General features: G+C 51.6%; 1 protein-coding gene across 1 annotated transcript in view; it reads left to right on the plus strand.

The window, feature by feature from the left end:
* Positions 1–18,981, plus strand: part of LOC121280733 (solute carrier family 22 member 5-like) — a 160,272-nt gene that overhangs the window by 102,507 nt on the left and 38,784 nt on the right. Inside the window, exon 6 of the mRNA XM_041192868.1 lies at positions 17,015–17,115. Coding sequence (XP_041048802.1) covers positions 17,015–17,115 — 101 coding nt within the window. The remainder of the gene's footprint in view (positions 1–17,014; positions 17,116–18,981) is intronic.

Genomic DNA, 18,981 nt, shown 5'->3' on the forward strand with positions numbered 1-18,981 from the left:
CCCCCACTACCCCCCCCTCCCCCCACTCCCCCCCCTCCCCCCACTCCCCCCACTCCCCCTCCCCCCTCCCTCTCTCCCCACTCCCCCTCCCCCCTCCCTCTCTCCCACTCCCCCTCCCCCCCTCCCTCTCTCCCCACTCCCTCTCTCCCCCCTCCCTCTCTCCCCCCTCCCTCTCTCCCTCCTCCCCTCTCTCCCCCCCTCCCTCTCTCCCCCCTCCCCCACTCCCCCTCCCCCACTACCCAACTCCCCCTCCCCCACTCCCCCTCCTCCCTCCCTCTCTCCCCCACTCCCCCCTCCCTCTCTCCCCCTCCCTTCTCTCCCCCTCCCTCTCTCCCCCCCTCCCTTCTCTCCCCCCCCCCTCCCTTTCTTCTCCCCCCCCTCCCCCTCTTCCCCCCCCCCTCCCCCTCTCCCCCCCCTCCCCCTCCCTTCTCTCCCCCCCCTTCCCTTTCTCTCCCCCCCCCCTCCCTTTCTCTCCCCCCCCTCCCTTTCTCTCCCCCCCCCTCCCTTTCTCTCCCCCCCCTCCCTTTCTCTCCCCCCCCTCCCTTTCTCTCCCCCCCCTCCCTTTCTCTCCCCCCCCCTCCCTTTCTCTCCCCCCCCCTCCCTTTCTCTCCCCCCCCCTCCCTTTCTCTCCCCCCCCCTCCCTTTCTCTCCCCCCCCCTCCCTTTCTCTCCCCCCCCCTCCCTTTCTCTCCCCCCCCCCTCCCTTTCTCTCCCCTCCCCTCCCTTTCTCTCCCCTCCCCTCCCTTTCTCTCCCCTCTCTCCCCCCCCCCTCCCTTTCTCTCCCCTCTCTCCCCCCCCCTCCCTTTCTCTTCCCCCCCCCCCTCCCTTTCTCTTCCCCCCCCCTCCCTTTCTCTCCCCCCCCTCCCTTTCTCTTCCCCCCCCCTCCCTTTCTCTTCCCCCCCCCCTCCCTTTCTCTTCCCCCCCCCCTCCCTTTCTCTTCCCCCCCCCCCTCCCTTTCTCTTCCCCCCCCCCCTCCCTTTCTCTTCCCCCCCCCCCTCCCTTTCTCTTCCCCCCCCCCTCCCTTTCTCTTCCCTTCCCCCCCCCTCCCTTTCTCTTCCCTTCCCCCCCCCTCCCTCCCTTTCTCTTCCCTTCCCCCCCCCCCCTCCCTTTCTCTTCCCTTCCCCCCCCCTCCCTTTCTCTTCCCTCCCCCCCCCCTCCCTTTCTCTTCCCCCCCCCCTCCCTTTCCCTTCCCCCCCCCCCTCCCTTTCTCTTCTCTTCCCCCCTCCCCTCCCTTTCTCTCCCCTCTCTCCCCCCCCTCCCTTTCTCTCCCCTCTCTCCCCCCCCCTCCCTTTCTCTTCCCCCCCCCCTCCCTTTCTCTTCCCCCCCCCTCCCTTTCTCTCCCCCCCCCTCCCTTTCTCTTCCCCCCCCCTCCCTTTCTCTTCCCCCCCCCCTCCCTTTCTCTTCCCCCCCCCCCTCCCTTTCTCTTCCCCCCCCCCCTCCCTTTCTCTTCCCCCCCCCCCCCTCCCTTTCTCTTCCCCCCCCCCCCTCCCTTTCTCTTCCCCCCCCCCTCCCTTTCTCTTCCCTTCCCCCCCCCCTCCCTTTCTCTTCCCTTCCCCCCCCCCTCCCTCCCTTTCTCTTCCCTTCCCCCCCCCCCCTCCCTTTCTCTTCCCTTCCCCCCCCCCTCCCTTTCTCTTCCCTTCCCCCCCCCCCTCCCTTTCTCTTTCCCCCCCCCCTCCCTTTCCCTTCCCCCCCCCCCTCCCTTTCTCTTCTCTTCCCCCCCCCCTCCCTTTCTCTTCTCTTCCCCCCCCCCTCCCTTTCACTTCCCTTCCCCCCCTCCCTCCTTTCTCTTCCCTTCCCCCCCCCCCCCTCCCTTTCTCTTCCCTTCCCCCCCCCCTCCCTTTCTCTTTCCCTTCCCCCCCCCCCTCCCTTTCTCTTCCACCCCCCCTCCCTTTCCCTTCCCCCCCCCCTCCCTTTCTCTTCTCTTCCCCCCCCCCCCCTCCCTTTCTCTTCCCCCCCCCCCCTCCCTTTCTCTTCCCCCCCCCCCCTCCCTTTCCCTTCCCCCCCCCTCCCTTTCCCTTCCCCCCCCCCTCCCTTTCCTTCCCCCCCCCCTCCCTTTCTCTTCCCTTCCCCCCCCCCCCCCTCCCTTTCTCTTCTCTTCCCCCCCCCCCCTCCCTTTCTCTTCTCTTCCCCCCCCCCCTCCCTTTCTCTTCTCTTCCCCCCCCCCCCTCCCTTTCTCTTCTCTTCCCCCCCCCCCTCCCTTTCTCTTCTCTTCCCCCCCCCCTCTCCCTTTCTCTTCTCTTCCCCCCCCACTCCCTTTCTCTTTCCCCCCCCCCTCCCTTTCTCTTCCCCCCCCCCCCTCCCTTTCTCTTCCCCCCCCCCTCCCTTTCCCTTCCCCCCCCTCCCTTTCTCTTCCCCCCCCCCTCCCTTTCTCTTCCCCCCCCCCTCCCTTTCTCTTCTCTTCCCCCCCCCCCCTCCCTTTCTCTTCTCTTCCCCCCCCCCTCCCTTTCTCTTCTCTTCCCCCCCCCCCTCCCTTTCTCTTCCCCCCCCCCTCCCTTTCTCTTCCCCCCCCCCTCCCTTTCTCTTCCCCCCCCCCTCCCTTTCTCTTCCCCCCCCCCTCCCTTTCTCTTCCCCCCCCCTCCCTTTCTCTCCCCCCCCCCTCCCTTTCTCTTCCCCCCCCCCCTCCCTTTCCCTTCCCCCCCCCCTCCCTTTCTCTTCCCTTCCCCCCCCCCCCCTCCCTTTCTCTTCTCTTCCCCCCCCCCTCTCTTTCTCTTCCCCCCCCCTCTCTTTCTCTTCCCCCCCCCCTCCCTTTCTCTTCCCCCCCCCTCCCTTTCTCTTCCCCCCCCCCTCCCTTTCTCTTCCCCCCCCCCTCCCTTTCCCTTCCCCCCCCCCCTCCCTTTCTCTTCCCTTCCCCCCCCCCCCTCCCTTTCTCTTCCCTTCCCCCCCCCCCCTCCCTTTCTCTTCCCTTCCCCCCCCCCCTCCCTTTCTCTTCCCTTCCCCCCCCCCCTCCCTTTCTCTTCCCTTCCCCCCCCCCTCCCTCCCTTTCTCTTCCCTTCCCCCCCCCCCTCCCTTTCTCTTCCCTTCCCCCCCCCCTCCCTTTCTCTTCCCTTCCCCCCCCCCTCCCTTTCTCTTCCCCCCCCCCTCCCTTTCTCTTCCCCCCCCCCTCCCTTTCTCTTCCCCCCCCCCTCCCTTTCCCTTCCCCCCCCCCTCCCTTTCCCTTCCCCCCCCCCCCCTTTCTCTTCTCTCCCCCCCCCCCCCTTTCTCTTCTCTTCCCCCCCCCCCTCCCTTTCTCTTCTCTTCCCCCCCCCTCCCTTTCTCTTCCCCCCCCCCTCCCTTTCTCTTCCCCCCCCCCCCCTCCCTTTCTCTTCCCCCCCCCCTCCCTTTCTCTTCCCCCCCCCCCTCCCTTTCCCTTCCCCCCCCCCCTCCCTTTCTCTTCCCTTCCCCCCCCTCCCTTTCTCTTCCCTTCCCCCCCCCCCCCTCCCTTTCTCTTCCCTTCCCCCCCCCCCCCCTCCCTTTCTCTTCTCTTCCCCCCCCCCCCTCCCTTTCTCTTCTCTTCCCCCCCCCCCTCCCTTTCTCTTCTCTTCCCCCCCCCCTCCCTTTCTCTTCTCTTCCCCCCCCCCTCCCTTTCTCTTCCCCCCCCCCTCCCTTTCCCTTCCCCCCCCCCCTTTCTCTTCTCTCCCCCCCCCCCTCCCTTTCTCTTCTCTTCCCCCCCCCCCTCCCTTTCTCTTCTCTTCCCCCCCCCCCCTCCCTTTCTCTTCCCCCCCCCCTCCCTTTCTCTTCCCCCCCCCCCTCCCTTTCTCTTCCCCCCCCCCCCTCCCTTTCTCTTCCCCCCCCCCCTCCCTTTCTCTTCCCCCCCCCCCCTCCCTTTCTCTTCCCCCCCCCCCCTCCCTTTCCCTTCCCCCCCCCCTCCCTTTCTCTTCCCCCCCCTCCCTTTCTCTTCCCCCCCCCTCCCTTTCTCTTCCCCCCCCCTCCCTTTCTCTTCCCCCCCCCTCCCTTTCTCTTCCCTCCCCCCCCCCCCCCCCTCCCTTTCTCTTCTCTTCCCCCCCCCCCTCCCTTTCTCTTCTCTTCCCCCCCCCCCTCCCTTTCTCTTCTCTTCCCCCCCCCCCTCCCTTTCTCTTCTCTTCCCCCCCCCCCTCCCTTTCTCTTCTCTTCCCCCCCCCCCTCCCTTTCTCTTCTCTTCCCCCCCCCCTCCCTTTCTCTCCCCTCCCCCTCCCTCCCCCTCTCTCCCCCTCCCTCCCCCTCTCTCCCCCTCTCTCCCCCTCCCTCCCCCTCACTCCCCCTCTCTCCCCCTCCCCTCCCCCTCTCTCCCCCTCCCCTCCCCCTCTCTCCCCCTCTCTCCCCCTCACTCCCCCCCTCTCCCCCTCCCCTCCCCCTCCCTCCCCCTCCCTCTCCCTCTCTCCCCCTCCCTCCTTCCCCCTTCCCCCCTTCCCCCTTCCCCCCTTCCCCCCTTCCCCTTTCCCCCTTCCCCCTTCCCCTTTCCCCCTTCCCCTTTCCCCTTTCCAACCTCAGGGCCTGTACTCCTCACTCCCTACAGTCTCAGGATCTAGACTCCCCACCTCTCCAATCTCAGGGTCTTTCCTCCCCATCCCTTCCAGTCTCAGGGTCCATAGTCCCCACTCCCTCCAGCCTCAGAGCCTGGACTCCCTACCCTGTCAATGTGGCAATCACCTTGTTAAAGATAATTGCTAGTTAAACAGGTGGTGGGCATTGATTATCCCACCTAAATAAAATAAAAAGATACAGCTGGAACATTTTGTGTGGAAGCTATTTGGAAGTCAGTAGCACTGAGGAGCTGTCTTGAAAATAAACCAGCTTGAACCAAAAGACCAGCCTGGATTAATTCTTCTACCACAACCTCTTATTGTGAGTAACATGGTAGCAGAGGATGAACTTTAAGCTTGGCTGATTAATTGCTGACTATGAAGATTTCTGCCTCAATTCTCTGAGGGAAAAGAAGTGTACTATTGCTGACAATTTAAGTTATGGAATGGCAGAAGGACTGCAAAATCGCAAGCTTTGACTAGCGACCAATTTTTTTCTGACTCTGAACCTTATCAGCAATGGAAGGCTGAAGTTGAAACGTGGACCCGGGTTACTTCTATACCCTGGACGAAGCAAGGCATGGCTTTGGCATTATCGTTATCAGCCAAAAGTAAGATAAGGAGTAACGTATTTTCAGAGTGGAAAGTGGATGATTTGGATCAGGAAGATGGACTGAACCTGCTGTTACAATTTTTGGACAAGTTTTGCAAAAAGGATGAGTTATTGGAAGCATATGAAGCTTGGACGATCTTTGAAAGGTTTAGGAAATCAGATGATCAGTCTTTGGAAGAATATATCATGGATTTTGATAAATAGTACAGGAGACTACAGAGATTTGAACTTGAAATTCCGGATTCAGTCTTTGCATTTAAATTACTGGACTGTGTTTGCATTTCCCATGTTCATAATCTTTTAGTACTAACAGGAGTTCAGTTTGGCGGAGAGAGAATCTCTCTTGGATCAAATGGCTGCTGTCCTAAAGGAATTTCTGGGGAAACAGTCGTTCCCTGCCACTTTTTTAGCAAATGCGAACGACTATGCTGTAAAACAAAAGGTGGAGGATTCAGTAGTGGCTGAATTTCGAGGTCGACCAAATATTAGATGACGATCCCAATACAAAGATGGGGTTAATGACAAGAGGTCTGAAAATGGTCATAACCCTAGCCAATTTGAGAGTTGGGACAAAAAGCGTGTCCGGGACAGTGACTGTAGACATTTAAACCCAAAAAAATGCTTGGGGAATGGTTAATCGGTGTTTTCAGTGTGATTCCCAGTATCATTACACGATGAACTGCCCACAACGAAGGAATGGCATTTTTGAAGTGACCCATGAGACGGATTCACCTGAAGCTGAAAGTAATGATGGTGACTGCCATGATGGAATTGTATTGATCACTGAGAGTTTGAATCTGGTAATGAGTATTTTGATGGTAGAATCCTTCAACTGCAGGTCTGTACAGTGGTTGCGCTTCTGTGGTGTGTGGCATGGACTGGCTTGACTGCTATCTGGGGTCTCTCGATGAGGCAGACCGGCGGAAGGTCAAGGAGTATGAAAGCTCTGCCTTGCTTCAGGCTCTAGGATGACAATACATGAACACCCTCCAAACGGTGATCTTCCCTTGTGAGATAGCAGGGATCAATTTGTTTATCAGTACTGATGTGGTTTCTAGCGAGATACTGCTATGGTTGAGTCGATCTGCGATGAAGGCTCAGATGATGCTGAATATGAAGAATGATAGAGCAGTCCTGTTTGGAAAAAATGTGGATCTACATTTTACTCAGGCCATTACTGCTTGCCACTAAAGAAGCCAGAGATTTCTCATCAAAAAGTTCATGAAGTTTTGTTAACTGCTGAGAGTAAGAATTTGGAGGACAAAAAGAAGATCATTTGGAAATTGCATAGTCAGTTTGCGCATCCGGTCCCGCAGAAACTGAAAACTCTACATTGAGAAGCAGGAGTAGTCGATAAGGTACATGATGACCTTATTGAATAAATCACTGCTCTATGTGAAATTTGCCTTAAATATTGCTAGACACCACCACGTTCTGTTGTGAGCTTGCCACTAGCCAGGGAGTTTAATGATGCAGTGGCAAAGGACTTGAAAGTTTGGGACAAGGATAGGGTTTTTTTTTTTACTACACTTCATAGATGCAGCAACCAGATTTAGCCTATTCACTGTGATACATAGTAAAGACAAAAGGACCATTGTCGATAAGGTGATGGAGAAATAGGTAGGAACAGGACTAGGAACACCTGCGAAGTTCCTCACAGATAATGGTGGGGAATTCTCCAGTGATGAATTTCAAGATATGTGCGAAAATTTAAACATAGTAATGCACACTGCAGCTGAGAGCCTATTTAGTAATGGTCTTTTTGAAAGAAATCATGCAAAAATAGATGACATGTCACATAAAATATTGGCTGATCAACTAGATTGTAAATTGCAAATGGCGCACGCAAAGAACTCTCTGCAAATGGTTGGGGGTGGGGGAGGGGTACAGTCCCTACCAATGGGTGTATGGAAGAAATCTGAAGTTACCTTTGGTGTTGTCAGATGCTCCCCCTGCTCTAGAAGGGACAAGCATTAGCTCCACCTTTTCTGCTCATCTGAACACTTTGCATGTGAGCAGAAAAGCTTTCATTAAAGCTGATGTTTCGGAGAAAATTCGGCAAGCCCTACAGCACCATATTAGACCGTCGGGAATGCAGTTTAGACAAGGAGGCATGGTATATTATAAAAGGGAAGGCCAGAAAGAGTGGAAAGGACCTGGCAAGGTAATAGGGAGTGATGGGAAAGTAGTAATTAGGGAACACGGCAATCAAACTGTTTGGGTGCATTCTTCGTGGATAATTGGTACTGACTATACCTTTACAGGTTTTGTACAAGACGTAGAACTTGAGGAGGCATCATGCACTTCACAGATACACACACAATACTTATGAGGAGCAGACAACAGCAGATACAGGGTTGACTGACTATGAACAAAGTAACACTGAGGTATAGAAAAATGCTATTTGTCCAAAAGAGCAACTACCCAAAGTAGGAACAGAGGTAACATACATGCCAGAAGGGACCAGTGTGTGGAGGGATGCCACTATATAGGGAGAACAAATACAAACATTGGCTAAATGTACAGGATGAAGGACAGGAGACAAGGCCTATCGATTGGCAAACCGAGGAAACCCAGAAAGTGTAGTATGTGTTCTGACAGTAGACCAGAAAGTGGTTGTGACCCTAGAAAAAAAATCATGGACTTGCGAATGGGGTTCTGCTCGCATGGGAGAAAGATCATATAGTAGTAATCCAGTAGGGAGAGGAATGTGAGTAGAGGCCATAGCTTGACAAGGACTAGAGAGCAAGCTACGAATCTCAATAGGAGTAGAAGTCCTTATGACCAAGAGATTCTAGTAGCTGCTAATAAATTGGAAAATAACCTGATAAAGGAAGCCAAATGGAAAGAGTTAGAAAGTTGGAAGGAATTTGGGGTATATTCTGAAATACCTGACAGAGGACAGCCAGCTTTATCTCACAGATGGATCTGTAGAGAAAAGGTACTCCTAGATGGCACGTATAAGGCCAAAGCGAGATTAGTAGCCCAAGGTTTTGAAGAGAGACTAGGAGATCAGGATGTCAGAGTGGACTTTCCTACTGTGGGGAAAGTGAGTTTGAAGATTTTTTTAGCTATCTTGGCATTCTATTCCTGGGAATGCAAATCGATTGATGTAAAGGCTGCGTTTTTATAGGAGAAGTTTCAGAAACTTTTTTGAAACAGCCCAAAGAAGCCGGGGATGTAGAAGGAAAGCTGTAGGGATTGAACAAGTGTGTTTATGGATTGAATGATGTGTCAAGAGCGTGGTATTTTTCCGTGAGGTCTGTCCTGTTGAAAACAGGTTGCATTCAGTTAAAGGCGGACCCCGTGATGTTCTACTGGTACTATAAGGAGAAACTAGCTGGAATCTTTATCATGCGTGTTGATGATTTCCTGTGGGGAGGTTCTGTAGAATTTGAACAATGGGTAATTGAGGAGATAAAGAAGGAATTCCAGGTCAAAAATTAGGCTTCAGGAGCCTTTAAATATATAGGTTTAGATGTTAAACAGGGCAAGTTAGGAGTGACATTGAATCAACAATCTTATCTAGGAAATGTTAATCATATCCCAATAACTCGTGGTAGATCCTCATAAAAAAAAAGGATCCTGCTACCAAGAAGAAACGGAACAGTTGAGAAGCTTGATTAGGCAGTTGAACTGATTGTGTACTCAGACTAGGTGTGTTGGAGCTGAGTACCATGATGAAACATGCTACAGTTGAGCAAGTCCTGAGAGCAAATAAAACACCTTAAAAAATTAAATTCTAAGAGATGTGTGCTCAAGTTTCCAGCCTTGGCGATCCAGAAGATACAAGGTTGGTCATTTTTAGTGATGCTTCACATGCCAATCTTCCAGATGGGTACTCTAGCACAGCAGGGTTTATCATATTCTTAGTGGGAAAGAATGATGAATGTTGCCTGCTGGCTTAGGAGGCCAAGAAAATAAAAAGGGTAGTGAAAAACACCTTAGCTGCTGAAACGCTGGCCTTGGTAGAAGCATTAGATATGGGGGTTTACTTATATAATATTTCTGTCAGTATATCAGATAAGCGGCAATGTGGGAAGAGTTTGCCTATAGAATGTTATGTCGACAACCGGTCTCTTTAGGTCAATGTTCATTCCACAAAAAGTGTCACTGAAAAAAGGCTAAGAATAGACCTAGCCAGCATAAAAGAAATCTTAGAGAGATCTCTGAGATAAAATGGGTTGACATAAGTCACCAACTATCAGACTGTTTTATGAAAAGAAGTGCCTGCTCTAAGAAATTATTAATGTGTTGGAAGAGGGGTGTCTTATGTTATAATGATGCAATGAAAAAAAAACTTTGTTTTATAACTGTTTATATATATATATGTGCGTGTGGTATAAGAAATACAGGAATTATAGATGTGGAAATATGTGACATTATTTCCTTTTTAAAAGAATGTTCTTTAAGTTTTTTTTCAAGAGAGGAATATAGCTATTACCTTCTTAAAACCAATTGCTAGTGAAACAGGTGATAGGCATTGATTATCCCATCTAAACAGAATAAAAATATACAGCTGGAACACTTTGTGTGGAGGCCAGTAGTATTGAGGCGTTGTCTTGAAAATAAACCAGCTTGAACCAAAAGACCAACTTCTTATTGTGAGTAACATACCCCTTCAGTCTCAGGGTCTAGGCTCCCCCTCTCCCTCCAGTCTCAGGGTCTCACACTCATCCCACACACACATACACACTTGCTCCTCTCTCAAACACACTCACCTGTGTCGCAACACACACTCACCCCTCTGTTAGAATCATATCTCTCAAAACTGATTTTTTTTCTTTTACAAAATGGAAGGACATGGCATGATCTGGACACTTGGATTTAACCTGGGATTTTTTTTAAAAGAAGGTCATAAGTTCACCTTGGAACTGTCAGCAAGCAGGAACAGAATTACCTGGAAAAACTCAGCAGGTCTGGCAGCATCGGCGGAGAAGAAAAGAGTTGACGTTTCGAGTCCTCATGACCCTTCAACACCCTTCTCTCGCGCGCGTGCACACACCCTCCTCGCACACGCGCGCGCGCACCCTTCTCTCTCTCGCGCGCGCATGCACGCACACACACCCTTCTCTCTCGCGCGCGCGCATGCACACCCTTCTCTCTCGTGCGCACACACACACCCTTCTCTCGCGCGTGCACACTCTCACATCTGTCTCACACACACACACCCCTCTCTCACACAGATACACACACTTTTAATTAACATTATGAGAACGGTCAGTCCTGTATTTGGCTAGGTAATAACAATAAACATTAGGTCAGCCAGGTATATGAAATTGATATTCACTTATACTGTAATGAAGTGATATCAGTAATCCATATGAATGGGTGCTCAATGCTCCAGTTTTGCTAAGACAATTTGGATCTGCAACAGGTAATCTTACTGCGTGGTTCAGGGACACCATCTGTGTGTAAACCACTGACCTGCTCGCTCACCCACCCTTGTTCACACCCTTGTTCACACCCACTCTCACTCACTCCCCCGCCCTCACTTACCCACCTACCCTCAATCACTCCTTCATCCACCCTCACTTACTCACCCATCTTCACTCTCTCCCTCATCCATCCTTACCCCCTCAATGACTCATCCACCCACCCTCTAAAATGGCAAGGATGGGGTGCGATGAGAGGAGAAAACAGACCTGGACCGAGACCTGAGGCTTAGTGGTGCTCAAACACGGGTGTGCGCTGAGATCTTGGGAAAGTGGCATGAGTGCCAGGAAGCTGGGTGAAGAGCAGCGAGACAGCCAGGGGAAGAGCAGAGAGAGAGCCAGGGAAAGAGTGGAAAAAGCTAGGGGATAACAGAGAGGGCCAAAGGAAAGCAAGGGGAACTGAGGCCCCACGCGGCCCACAGTCACTCCTCCTCCTGAAATCCTCTCCTTTTCCCTCTACATACTCACAGCTGTCAGTGTTCGCTGCTCCTCCAATCACAGCTTCCTTTTCTCTCATGTTTGCTGGGGAGCCTATCAGTGTAAACGCTGAAGAGGAATGGCCTGTGATTGGAGGAGTAGCCCGTTACGGGAATCTTCAGCTTCACTTACCCATCTTACAGGCACTTTGAACAATGGCAAGTCTACACTTTCAAAGATCTAGCCTCCGAATTCCTTCAAAAGGCTATCTAAATCTGACTGCATCAATGACTGATCACTTCCCAGTGATTCAATCTCTTATCCTGGGATGCCTTCCATGGGATTCACAAAGCTGCACTCTAGCATGTAGTTACTGGCACAATTTCAGATTTTTAGCAGACTCTTCACTGAGCTGGTACCGTCCAGGGTTTCTCCAGTCTCCCAGCTGCAATGAGCTGTAAATGGCCACCGGCCTTCTTTTGAGTCCTAACCCTTTCTGACACGGAGGCAGTGACACTCTGCCACCTTCTTGGCTCCCCAGGACTTCTCTGAGTGCGCACTTACAGGAGCCTGCCAACAGCAGTGCTTTTGCTGCTTGGAGCCTCTTCTTCTGCCTCCTAACATGCGCAGTCACACGGGCTTACCTTTTTCCCTCCACCACGCTTGCGGCTGTTAGGTCTCTGTGCTGATCACCACGCAGGCCAGGATCTCTGCCATGGCCCTGAAGAATCCGGAAAACTGAACTGAGCCCCACGCCGCACATGCACCAGAACTCCCAGGGCATGCTGGGACTCGTAGTCCCTGGCCTCCGCCTGGAAAACACCCTGGAAAGACTGGTAAGTTTTCATTTCTTAACAGTTCCAATAAATTCCCCTAACACCATGACCTCTTATCTTCTGTAGTAACCTTTTATGTGACATCCAAAAACACATCAACCGATTCTCCTTTAACCACCCTGCTTGTAACATCCTCAAAGAACTCTAATAAATTTGTTACACACAATTCAGCTTTCATAAAATCAGGTTTATTTTGCTTGATTATATTATTATTTTCTAAATATCCTGCTACAATTTCCTTAATATTGGGTTCCAACATATTCTCAGTTACAAGTGTTAGGTTAACTGGCTTATAGTTTCCTGCTTTCTGTCTGCCTCTTTTCTTGAATAGGGATGTTACATTTGCAGTTTACCAACCTGCTGGTATCTTTCCATAATCTAATCACCTATCTTTAAAACAAAGGAATCAGGTCAAACACAGGAAATTATAGACTAAGCAGTTTAGTTGATGGTAAGCTAATAGAGTCACGAATGCAGGATGAAATTAATCAGCAATTGGAAACGTGAATCATATCAAATCAGTATGCACGAATTTCTTAAAGATCAGTTGTGCAGACTGACCTTAGAAAATTATTTGAAGTAAGCTAAATAGATATGTAGCTAATATGGATTTCTGAAAACATTTAATAAGGTATTATTGAAGCAAATAAATAGCAGTTGGAATTAAAGGAGATTTGATCATGTGGATAAAGCACTGGTTAAAAGACAAAGTGAAGGGTTAGGGTGAACAACATTGGAAAGATATGGTGAATGGTGTTATAAAGGTTTCTGTGTTGGGACCGCTGTTATTTACGATAACCTTGAAATTCCATGGGGGTTCTCCAAGTCTCCCATTATAACTTCAACAGAGCACACAAGAATAGCACATATTGCTAAAAAGATAGTTATGTCAGGAAATGTTTGTGGCATTCCGGGATCTGATGTGGATACAACAACTTTCATCAACAATATTCAAATTTGCTGATGTCACCAAATTGGCAGAAATGGAAAGTTGCCATGAGAATTGTGAAAGACTGCAGGAGGTGATAGATGGGGCAGAGGAGTGTTAGTGTTCAGATACCTGGGACATTAAAGATGGCAGCCTGATTAGATAAGGCCATGAAATAAACAAATAGAATCCAAAGGCCAGATTTACCTGGCCGCTCCTTCGTGTCTGAATGGAGGCAGGTCGATTTTTAAAAATGACTGCAACATTGTGCGGCCACAACCCTGCTTCTATTTCTGCCCTCCCCAGTAGCCCCAAGGGTGGGTGAGAGCATGGGCCTCGGAACAGACCCACACCTATCAAGTCAGCAATGAACAGAGTGGGAGGCTCATAGAAGCCTGTCTCCTGCAAGTTTCAAATTTTCCCAGAGTGGGTCAGATTTTAGCAGCAGTCTGAATCAGACCAATTACATGGAGGCGAGGATCATCTCTGTGGCAGGTCTTGGAGGCAGGAAGAGTTTAAAATGGTAAAAAATGCTTTTTAAAGTTTAAATGGCTTAAAGCCTTTGAAGTTAAATTTGCAGCAGCCAATCACAGCTCAGGGGAGAAGCCAAAATTAAGAACCTTGCCGGTTCACCCTCCTGATATCACGTAGACATCGGTGCAGCAGGCAAAGCTCTTTGAGCTCTACCTGAGCACCAGGAAGGTTGCAGATGGCAATGGACGCTGCACCTTCAGAAATCGAGGCCGTTGGAGATGAGGAGCAGCAGTCTGCACAGGCAGGACAGAGGAGAGAGATGAAAGAAGGAGACACTAACCTGAGCACATAATCCACAGGCAGAAGTGAAGAGACCTGGAGATAACTGAGAACTATGCCGGAGAAGACTGCAACTCTCTAGGCAGATGGTCACAGGCATCTGTGCCCGCATCAGCTCTGGACCTCTGCATTGGCAGCTGCACATCGATGCATCACCCCTTTACCGATGCTGAATCACAGCTAATAGGGCACTGCGGGCTCAGAGGGCACTGGTTCCAGTAAGTGGTGCAATCAGGCAATGCCTGCGATACCCTACTACAAGGGCTTGATCATTGTGGTGCACCTGCTGCATGACGAGGCGGTCTCCTCCTGCCAGCATCTGGAAAGGGGACCTCCCTCCTCTCCCTCATGGGTGAAACATAAAAATATAATAAGTAAGAGCAGGAGTAGGCCATTTGGCTTCTTGATTCTCTGACTCTTTCTTGCGGCAGTGGGGCCTGCGAAGAAAAGCTATTTCCTGTGGATGGGAGGGAAACAGTCAAGTCTCTCAAACCAAGCAGGTATGGATGGAAGAGGCCGGGGAAGCAGAAATGTGGTCTCTCAAACCTTGATACTGTGCCGCAAGGGGTTCAGTGAACTTATGAGCAACGTTCCCTCTAAACTGTACAGTTGCAATCCATAATTCACATTTAGGCTGTACATAAGTCAGCCCCTTTAAGTTATCACTTGTGTGGCTGAGCAAGTTAAAATTAAACGTATTTGCCTCGTACTATACATAATACCTTGAGGGTATGTTGCTCATGAGTGTAGGAAAAGTGCCCCACTTTCAGGTGCCAACCCTGACACATCCTTAGCTTTCTTCTGTATAACATTCCTCAGGTCAATATCATGCAGCTGCACTCAATCTTCTCTCTTGAGGCACTTTCTTACATCTCCATTTAAACAACCAACACTCATATGCACCCTCATCTTAGTGGTATCTCAAATCCATCCCTCACAATCACCCTCCACAAATGTTGCCAAGCCATCTACCCCACAAGATCCACTTTTCATACTCATAACTCTGCTTTCTCTCCTTACAGAAGAGAGTGCACAACTCCAGGGAGAGACAGAGAACTGGAGGAGACCATCCCCAATTGACCAAGTCTATGCCTGCATTGGTCAGGTGGGGAGACTTTGGAAGGGCCCTCACTGGCTGCAAAACTCAGAAGACATCCTCCACAGGCATCACAGCTGTCAGAGCAGGGGAACAAACAGCCTGGGCAGAATTTTTGATTCATGCCAGAGCCAGGCTGGAATTGGAGGCAAAAGAGGTGGTAAATTGGCCTTGGAGAAAGAGACATGCTAATTTGGCGGCATGATTCTGCTTCCGGACCAGTTTAATAGTGAATAGTTGAGTGGGGGATGACGGTATGACAGCTGACTTAATAGTTGCAAGCAGTGAGTAGCCAATTTAAGGCCCTTAAGTGATCTGTTAAGGGCACTGGGGAGACACTAACTGGAATTTCCCAGTCAGCAGTGTAAAGATACATTTCCCAGTCGGGTGCTCCCCCACCAAACCCCTCCACTGTGGCAGCCATGCATGAAGGCAGCCTGCTGTTGGCAGATCAGGAGGCCAGCGCTCTATATTTTCTTAACACCCCTGTCACCTCTCCCCTAGCACAGAGATGCCCACATCCCATGAATGAATAAAAAAAGAAGCACAGCAGAGAACTACCATTCTGTGAGTGAGCACTGTAGAGCACTCCAGACCTTCCAGGCACCTGAATTGCATTTTCAGCAACTCAGTGGCTTTCTCTATGATCACCATCATGCTCACGAGGCTCTGTTTGTATCTTTACACTGCATAAGTGGTACAGCTCTTCACAGGTGCCAACTAGGTCTTTAGAGGGTAAACTTTCCCCCCAAGGAGCCGCTGCAAATCAGCAGCTTCAGTATCTTTCTTGACACATTAATTTATGTCGTGTCCCCACCTCACCCCCCCCCCCCCCCATATTTATAAAAACCAAGGGGCTGAATTTTCACCACCCGACACGCACAAGTGTGAAATAGCGTGCGATATTCAGCAGGCACGCGCGGGAGTCGGCATCGGGCGCGCAGGAGTCGGCAGTGGGTGCACAGGAGTCGGCAGCTGTCGCACAGGAGTCGGCAGCTGTCGCGCAGGAGTCGGCAGTGGGCGTGCAGGAGTCGGCAGCGGGTGCGCAGGAGTCGGCAGCGGGCGCGCAGGAGTCGGCAGCGGGCGCGCAGGAGACGGCAGCGGGCGCGCAGGAGTCGGCAGCGGTCGCGCAGGAGTCGGCAGCAGTCGCGCAGGAGTCGGCAGCGGGCGCGCAGGAGTCGGCAGCGGGCGCGCAGGAGTCGGCAGCGGGCGCGCAGGAGTCGGCAGCGGGCGCGCAGGAGTCGGCAGCGGGCGCGCACAGGAGTCGGCAGCTGTCGCGCAGGAGTCGGCAGCGGGCGCGCAGGAGTCGGCAGCGGGCGCGCGCAGGAGTCGGCAGCGGGCGCGCGCAGGAGTCGGCAGCGGGCGCGCGCAGGAGTCGGCAGCGGGCGCGCGCAGGAGTCGGCAGCAGGGGCGCGCAGGAGTCGGCAGCGGGCGCGCAGGAGTCGGCAGCGGGCGCGCGCAGGAGTCGGCAGCGGGCGCGCGCAGGAGTCGGCAGCGGGCGCGCGCAGGAGTCGGCAGCGGGCGCGCGCAGGAGTCGGCAGCGGGCGCGCGCAGGAGTCGGCAGCGGGCGCGCGCAGGAGTCGGCAGCAGGGGCGCGCAGGAGTCAGCAGCAGGGGCGCGCAGGAGTCGGCAGCGGGCGCGCGCAGGAGTCGGCAGCGGGCGCGCAGGAGTCGGCAGTGGGCCTGCCTGCAATTAAGAGGGTTGTTAAGCCCATTAATAAATTAATTGAATTGAACGTTTCCCTGCCCATCCAACCTTACAGATGGCGGCCAGGCGAATAGGCCAAGCTGCTTTTAGATTTTTGAGGAAATCCATGGGCGGGATGAAGTTTCCGGTTTTAATTAAAAATAAAATAGAAATTTTTAAATCTTCATTTCCAACATGTCCCAGAGTCACATGAGGGGTCATGTTTTCCAGCTCTGTGCTTTCAGGGAGCTTTCTGTGAGCACACTCCATATGCATGCGCTGACTTCCGCACTCGCCCTCGCTCCCCACCCCCCACCCCACCCCACCCACCCAGGCAGTTTCAGCGTGTGATTCACATGAAATCACAGTAGGGGCCCAACGCAGGCAGCAGACCGCTCCCGGGCCCAGCCGACAAGGGGACAATCCTTCCCCCAAGATTTAAAAAATAATAGTGTACTGTGACATGGCTCTTCATTAATAAAATGGGGGTTTATTCACACTGAGTCCCACTTTTCTTATTTACAGGTGGTGCAGGGTCAACACAATAGGTGACGGGTGAGGAAAGAAACTGCAAATGTGATCATTTACACATCACTGGTTGCAAATAAGTTTTCTGGATCATCTACCCTATATGACCTGATAGTAATATATAGTAATCTTGATATTTTCTAATAATCAGCAATAATACTGAATCCTCTCTGTTTTCCTTCCAGCTTGAAGATATGAAGGCTAAAAGTAAACAATCTTATTCGATTATTCACTTGTTTAAAACCCATAATATCCGAACCATCACTATCATAAACCTTCTAGTTTGGTGAGTATTTCACAGGATCATAGCCTAGTACAGCAGAGAAGGAGGCCATTCGGCCCATCAAGTTAAAATTACTCCTGCAATACGAACACCACATAAATAGATAAAATATTAAGAACAATGAACAAGATGAGAATTACTTGATACAATTAGTCCCATTTATGTTCACATAATGTCATAAAAACAAAGAATACCTGAGCACTAGTCCTCTTAGGTGGGTTGTCTTGCTTGACTTAAATCCATGAGACCTTCCTTATTTGTACATTTCAGTATTGGACCTTGTGTTATATTTATGTACATAGCCATTGGGTAGCACCATATAGATTTTTTTAAACATTTAAAGACAAGTAAATGTCATCTGGTATTTGTCTCAAACACTTTGGTTTATTTAGACCATAATACAAAAGTGAATGATCTATTGAACATTTTCTTTCTCGTTCAAAACCCTTTTGGAGAACGATCCGGTTAGTCCCACATGCTCTTTCCCCACATCCTTCTTTTCTCAAGTATTTAAGGTTGAACTGTCCGAAGAACAATGTTGGGAAGCCCGTTTGCATGTATTAGCATGTCTTGCATGCTCATTAAAAGGCCACTTCACCAGAATTGAGTTCCCCCTCCAAATTAAGTTCCCCTCCAGCCAGAAATTAGAACATCCACATTCACGGCTGTGTAAGTGTGACATGCGCTTGGCCAGCTTGACTTCTTCCACGATTCTGAACTGAGTAGACACTACTTTAGCCTCCTTTTTGAACCATTCACAAATCTCTCGGGTACCTGTAGGACAAGCTGCACAAAGGCTGGACAGGGCAGACAGGAGAAAGGTGGAAGGGAGGGTAGGATAGTGCGAAGGCTGGACATCAAAGGCAGACGAAGAGTGGAGGCAGGGATAGGGTGGAGCAGAGGCTGGACTCGGGAGGCATGCTAAGTTTGGAAGGGGGGGTTAGGGTGGAGCGAAGGCTCGGCATAAGAGGCAGGCAAAGGGGGAATAGGATGGAAGGGTGGAACGGAGGCTGGATATGGGAGACAGGCTGGGAGTGGAAGGGTGGAGCAAAGGCTGGATATGGGGGGAAGGGATGGAGGCTGTCCAGGAAAGCAAGACAGACTGCCAGGGATCGGGAGGGAGGCAGCAAGGGTATGCAAGGATGCAGTGACATGGGATGGAGGGTTGTTGGGTTTGGGGGTCCTGTGGCTGGAGGGGGGTGAGCCGGCTTTCTGGGCAGGGATGGTGGTAGAGAGATGGTCTTAGAGGGCAGAGTCAGTGCTGTCGATGGTGGGGACCTGGGGGTTGAATTAAGAGTATTGGTCAACAGAAGGAACAGTCACAGTGTGAGGAGGGAGTGGGATGCAGTAGTGTGGCAGGTCTAGGGTAATAGTTTGGGTAGGTGAAGGTTTCATTGGGGGGTGAGGAGGGGGTCATGGAAACGGCCAAAACAGCTGGCTTGGATAACGGGAGGTCAGCGTGGACAGGGGACAGTAATGGGTGCAGGCTTAGAGGGGAGGGAAGGCATGTGGAGGTTGATGGTAATCAGTACAAGCGTAATGGGGGTTGTTCAAGGGTGACAAAGGGGAGAAAAATGGTTATATTGTGTGGATCAAGGGTGATGGGAGGAAGTAGGTGGATGACAGGGGAGAATAGAAAGCTGTGGAGTGAGTCTCAAATGTTACATGCACCAATTTGGGAGTCTCGCCTATGCAATGCAGTCGCTGTAAAACTGCAATACCTCGAAGTAGGAGGAGAGTCTTTTCAGGTGAGTGGAGTTCAAGGTGAGTACAATTAGCTGATTAAAGGGACATCCATGCTCAGTGTGTTCTTCTTTCTGTGGTGAAGCCCACATGGCAGTAGATTTGTTCCCAACTCATGGGTTTCAT

This window comes from Carcharodon carcharias, chromosome 8 (assembly GCF_017639515.1).
Source record: "Carcharodon carcharias isolate sCarCar2 chromosome 8, sCarCar2.pri, whole genome shotgun sequence".
NCBI lineage: Eukaryota > Metazoa > Chordata > Chondrichthyes > Lamniformes > Lamnidae > Carcharodon > Carcharodon carcharias.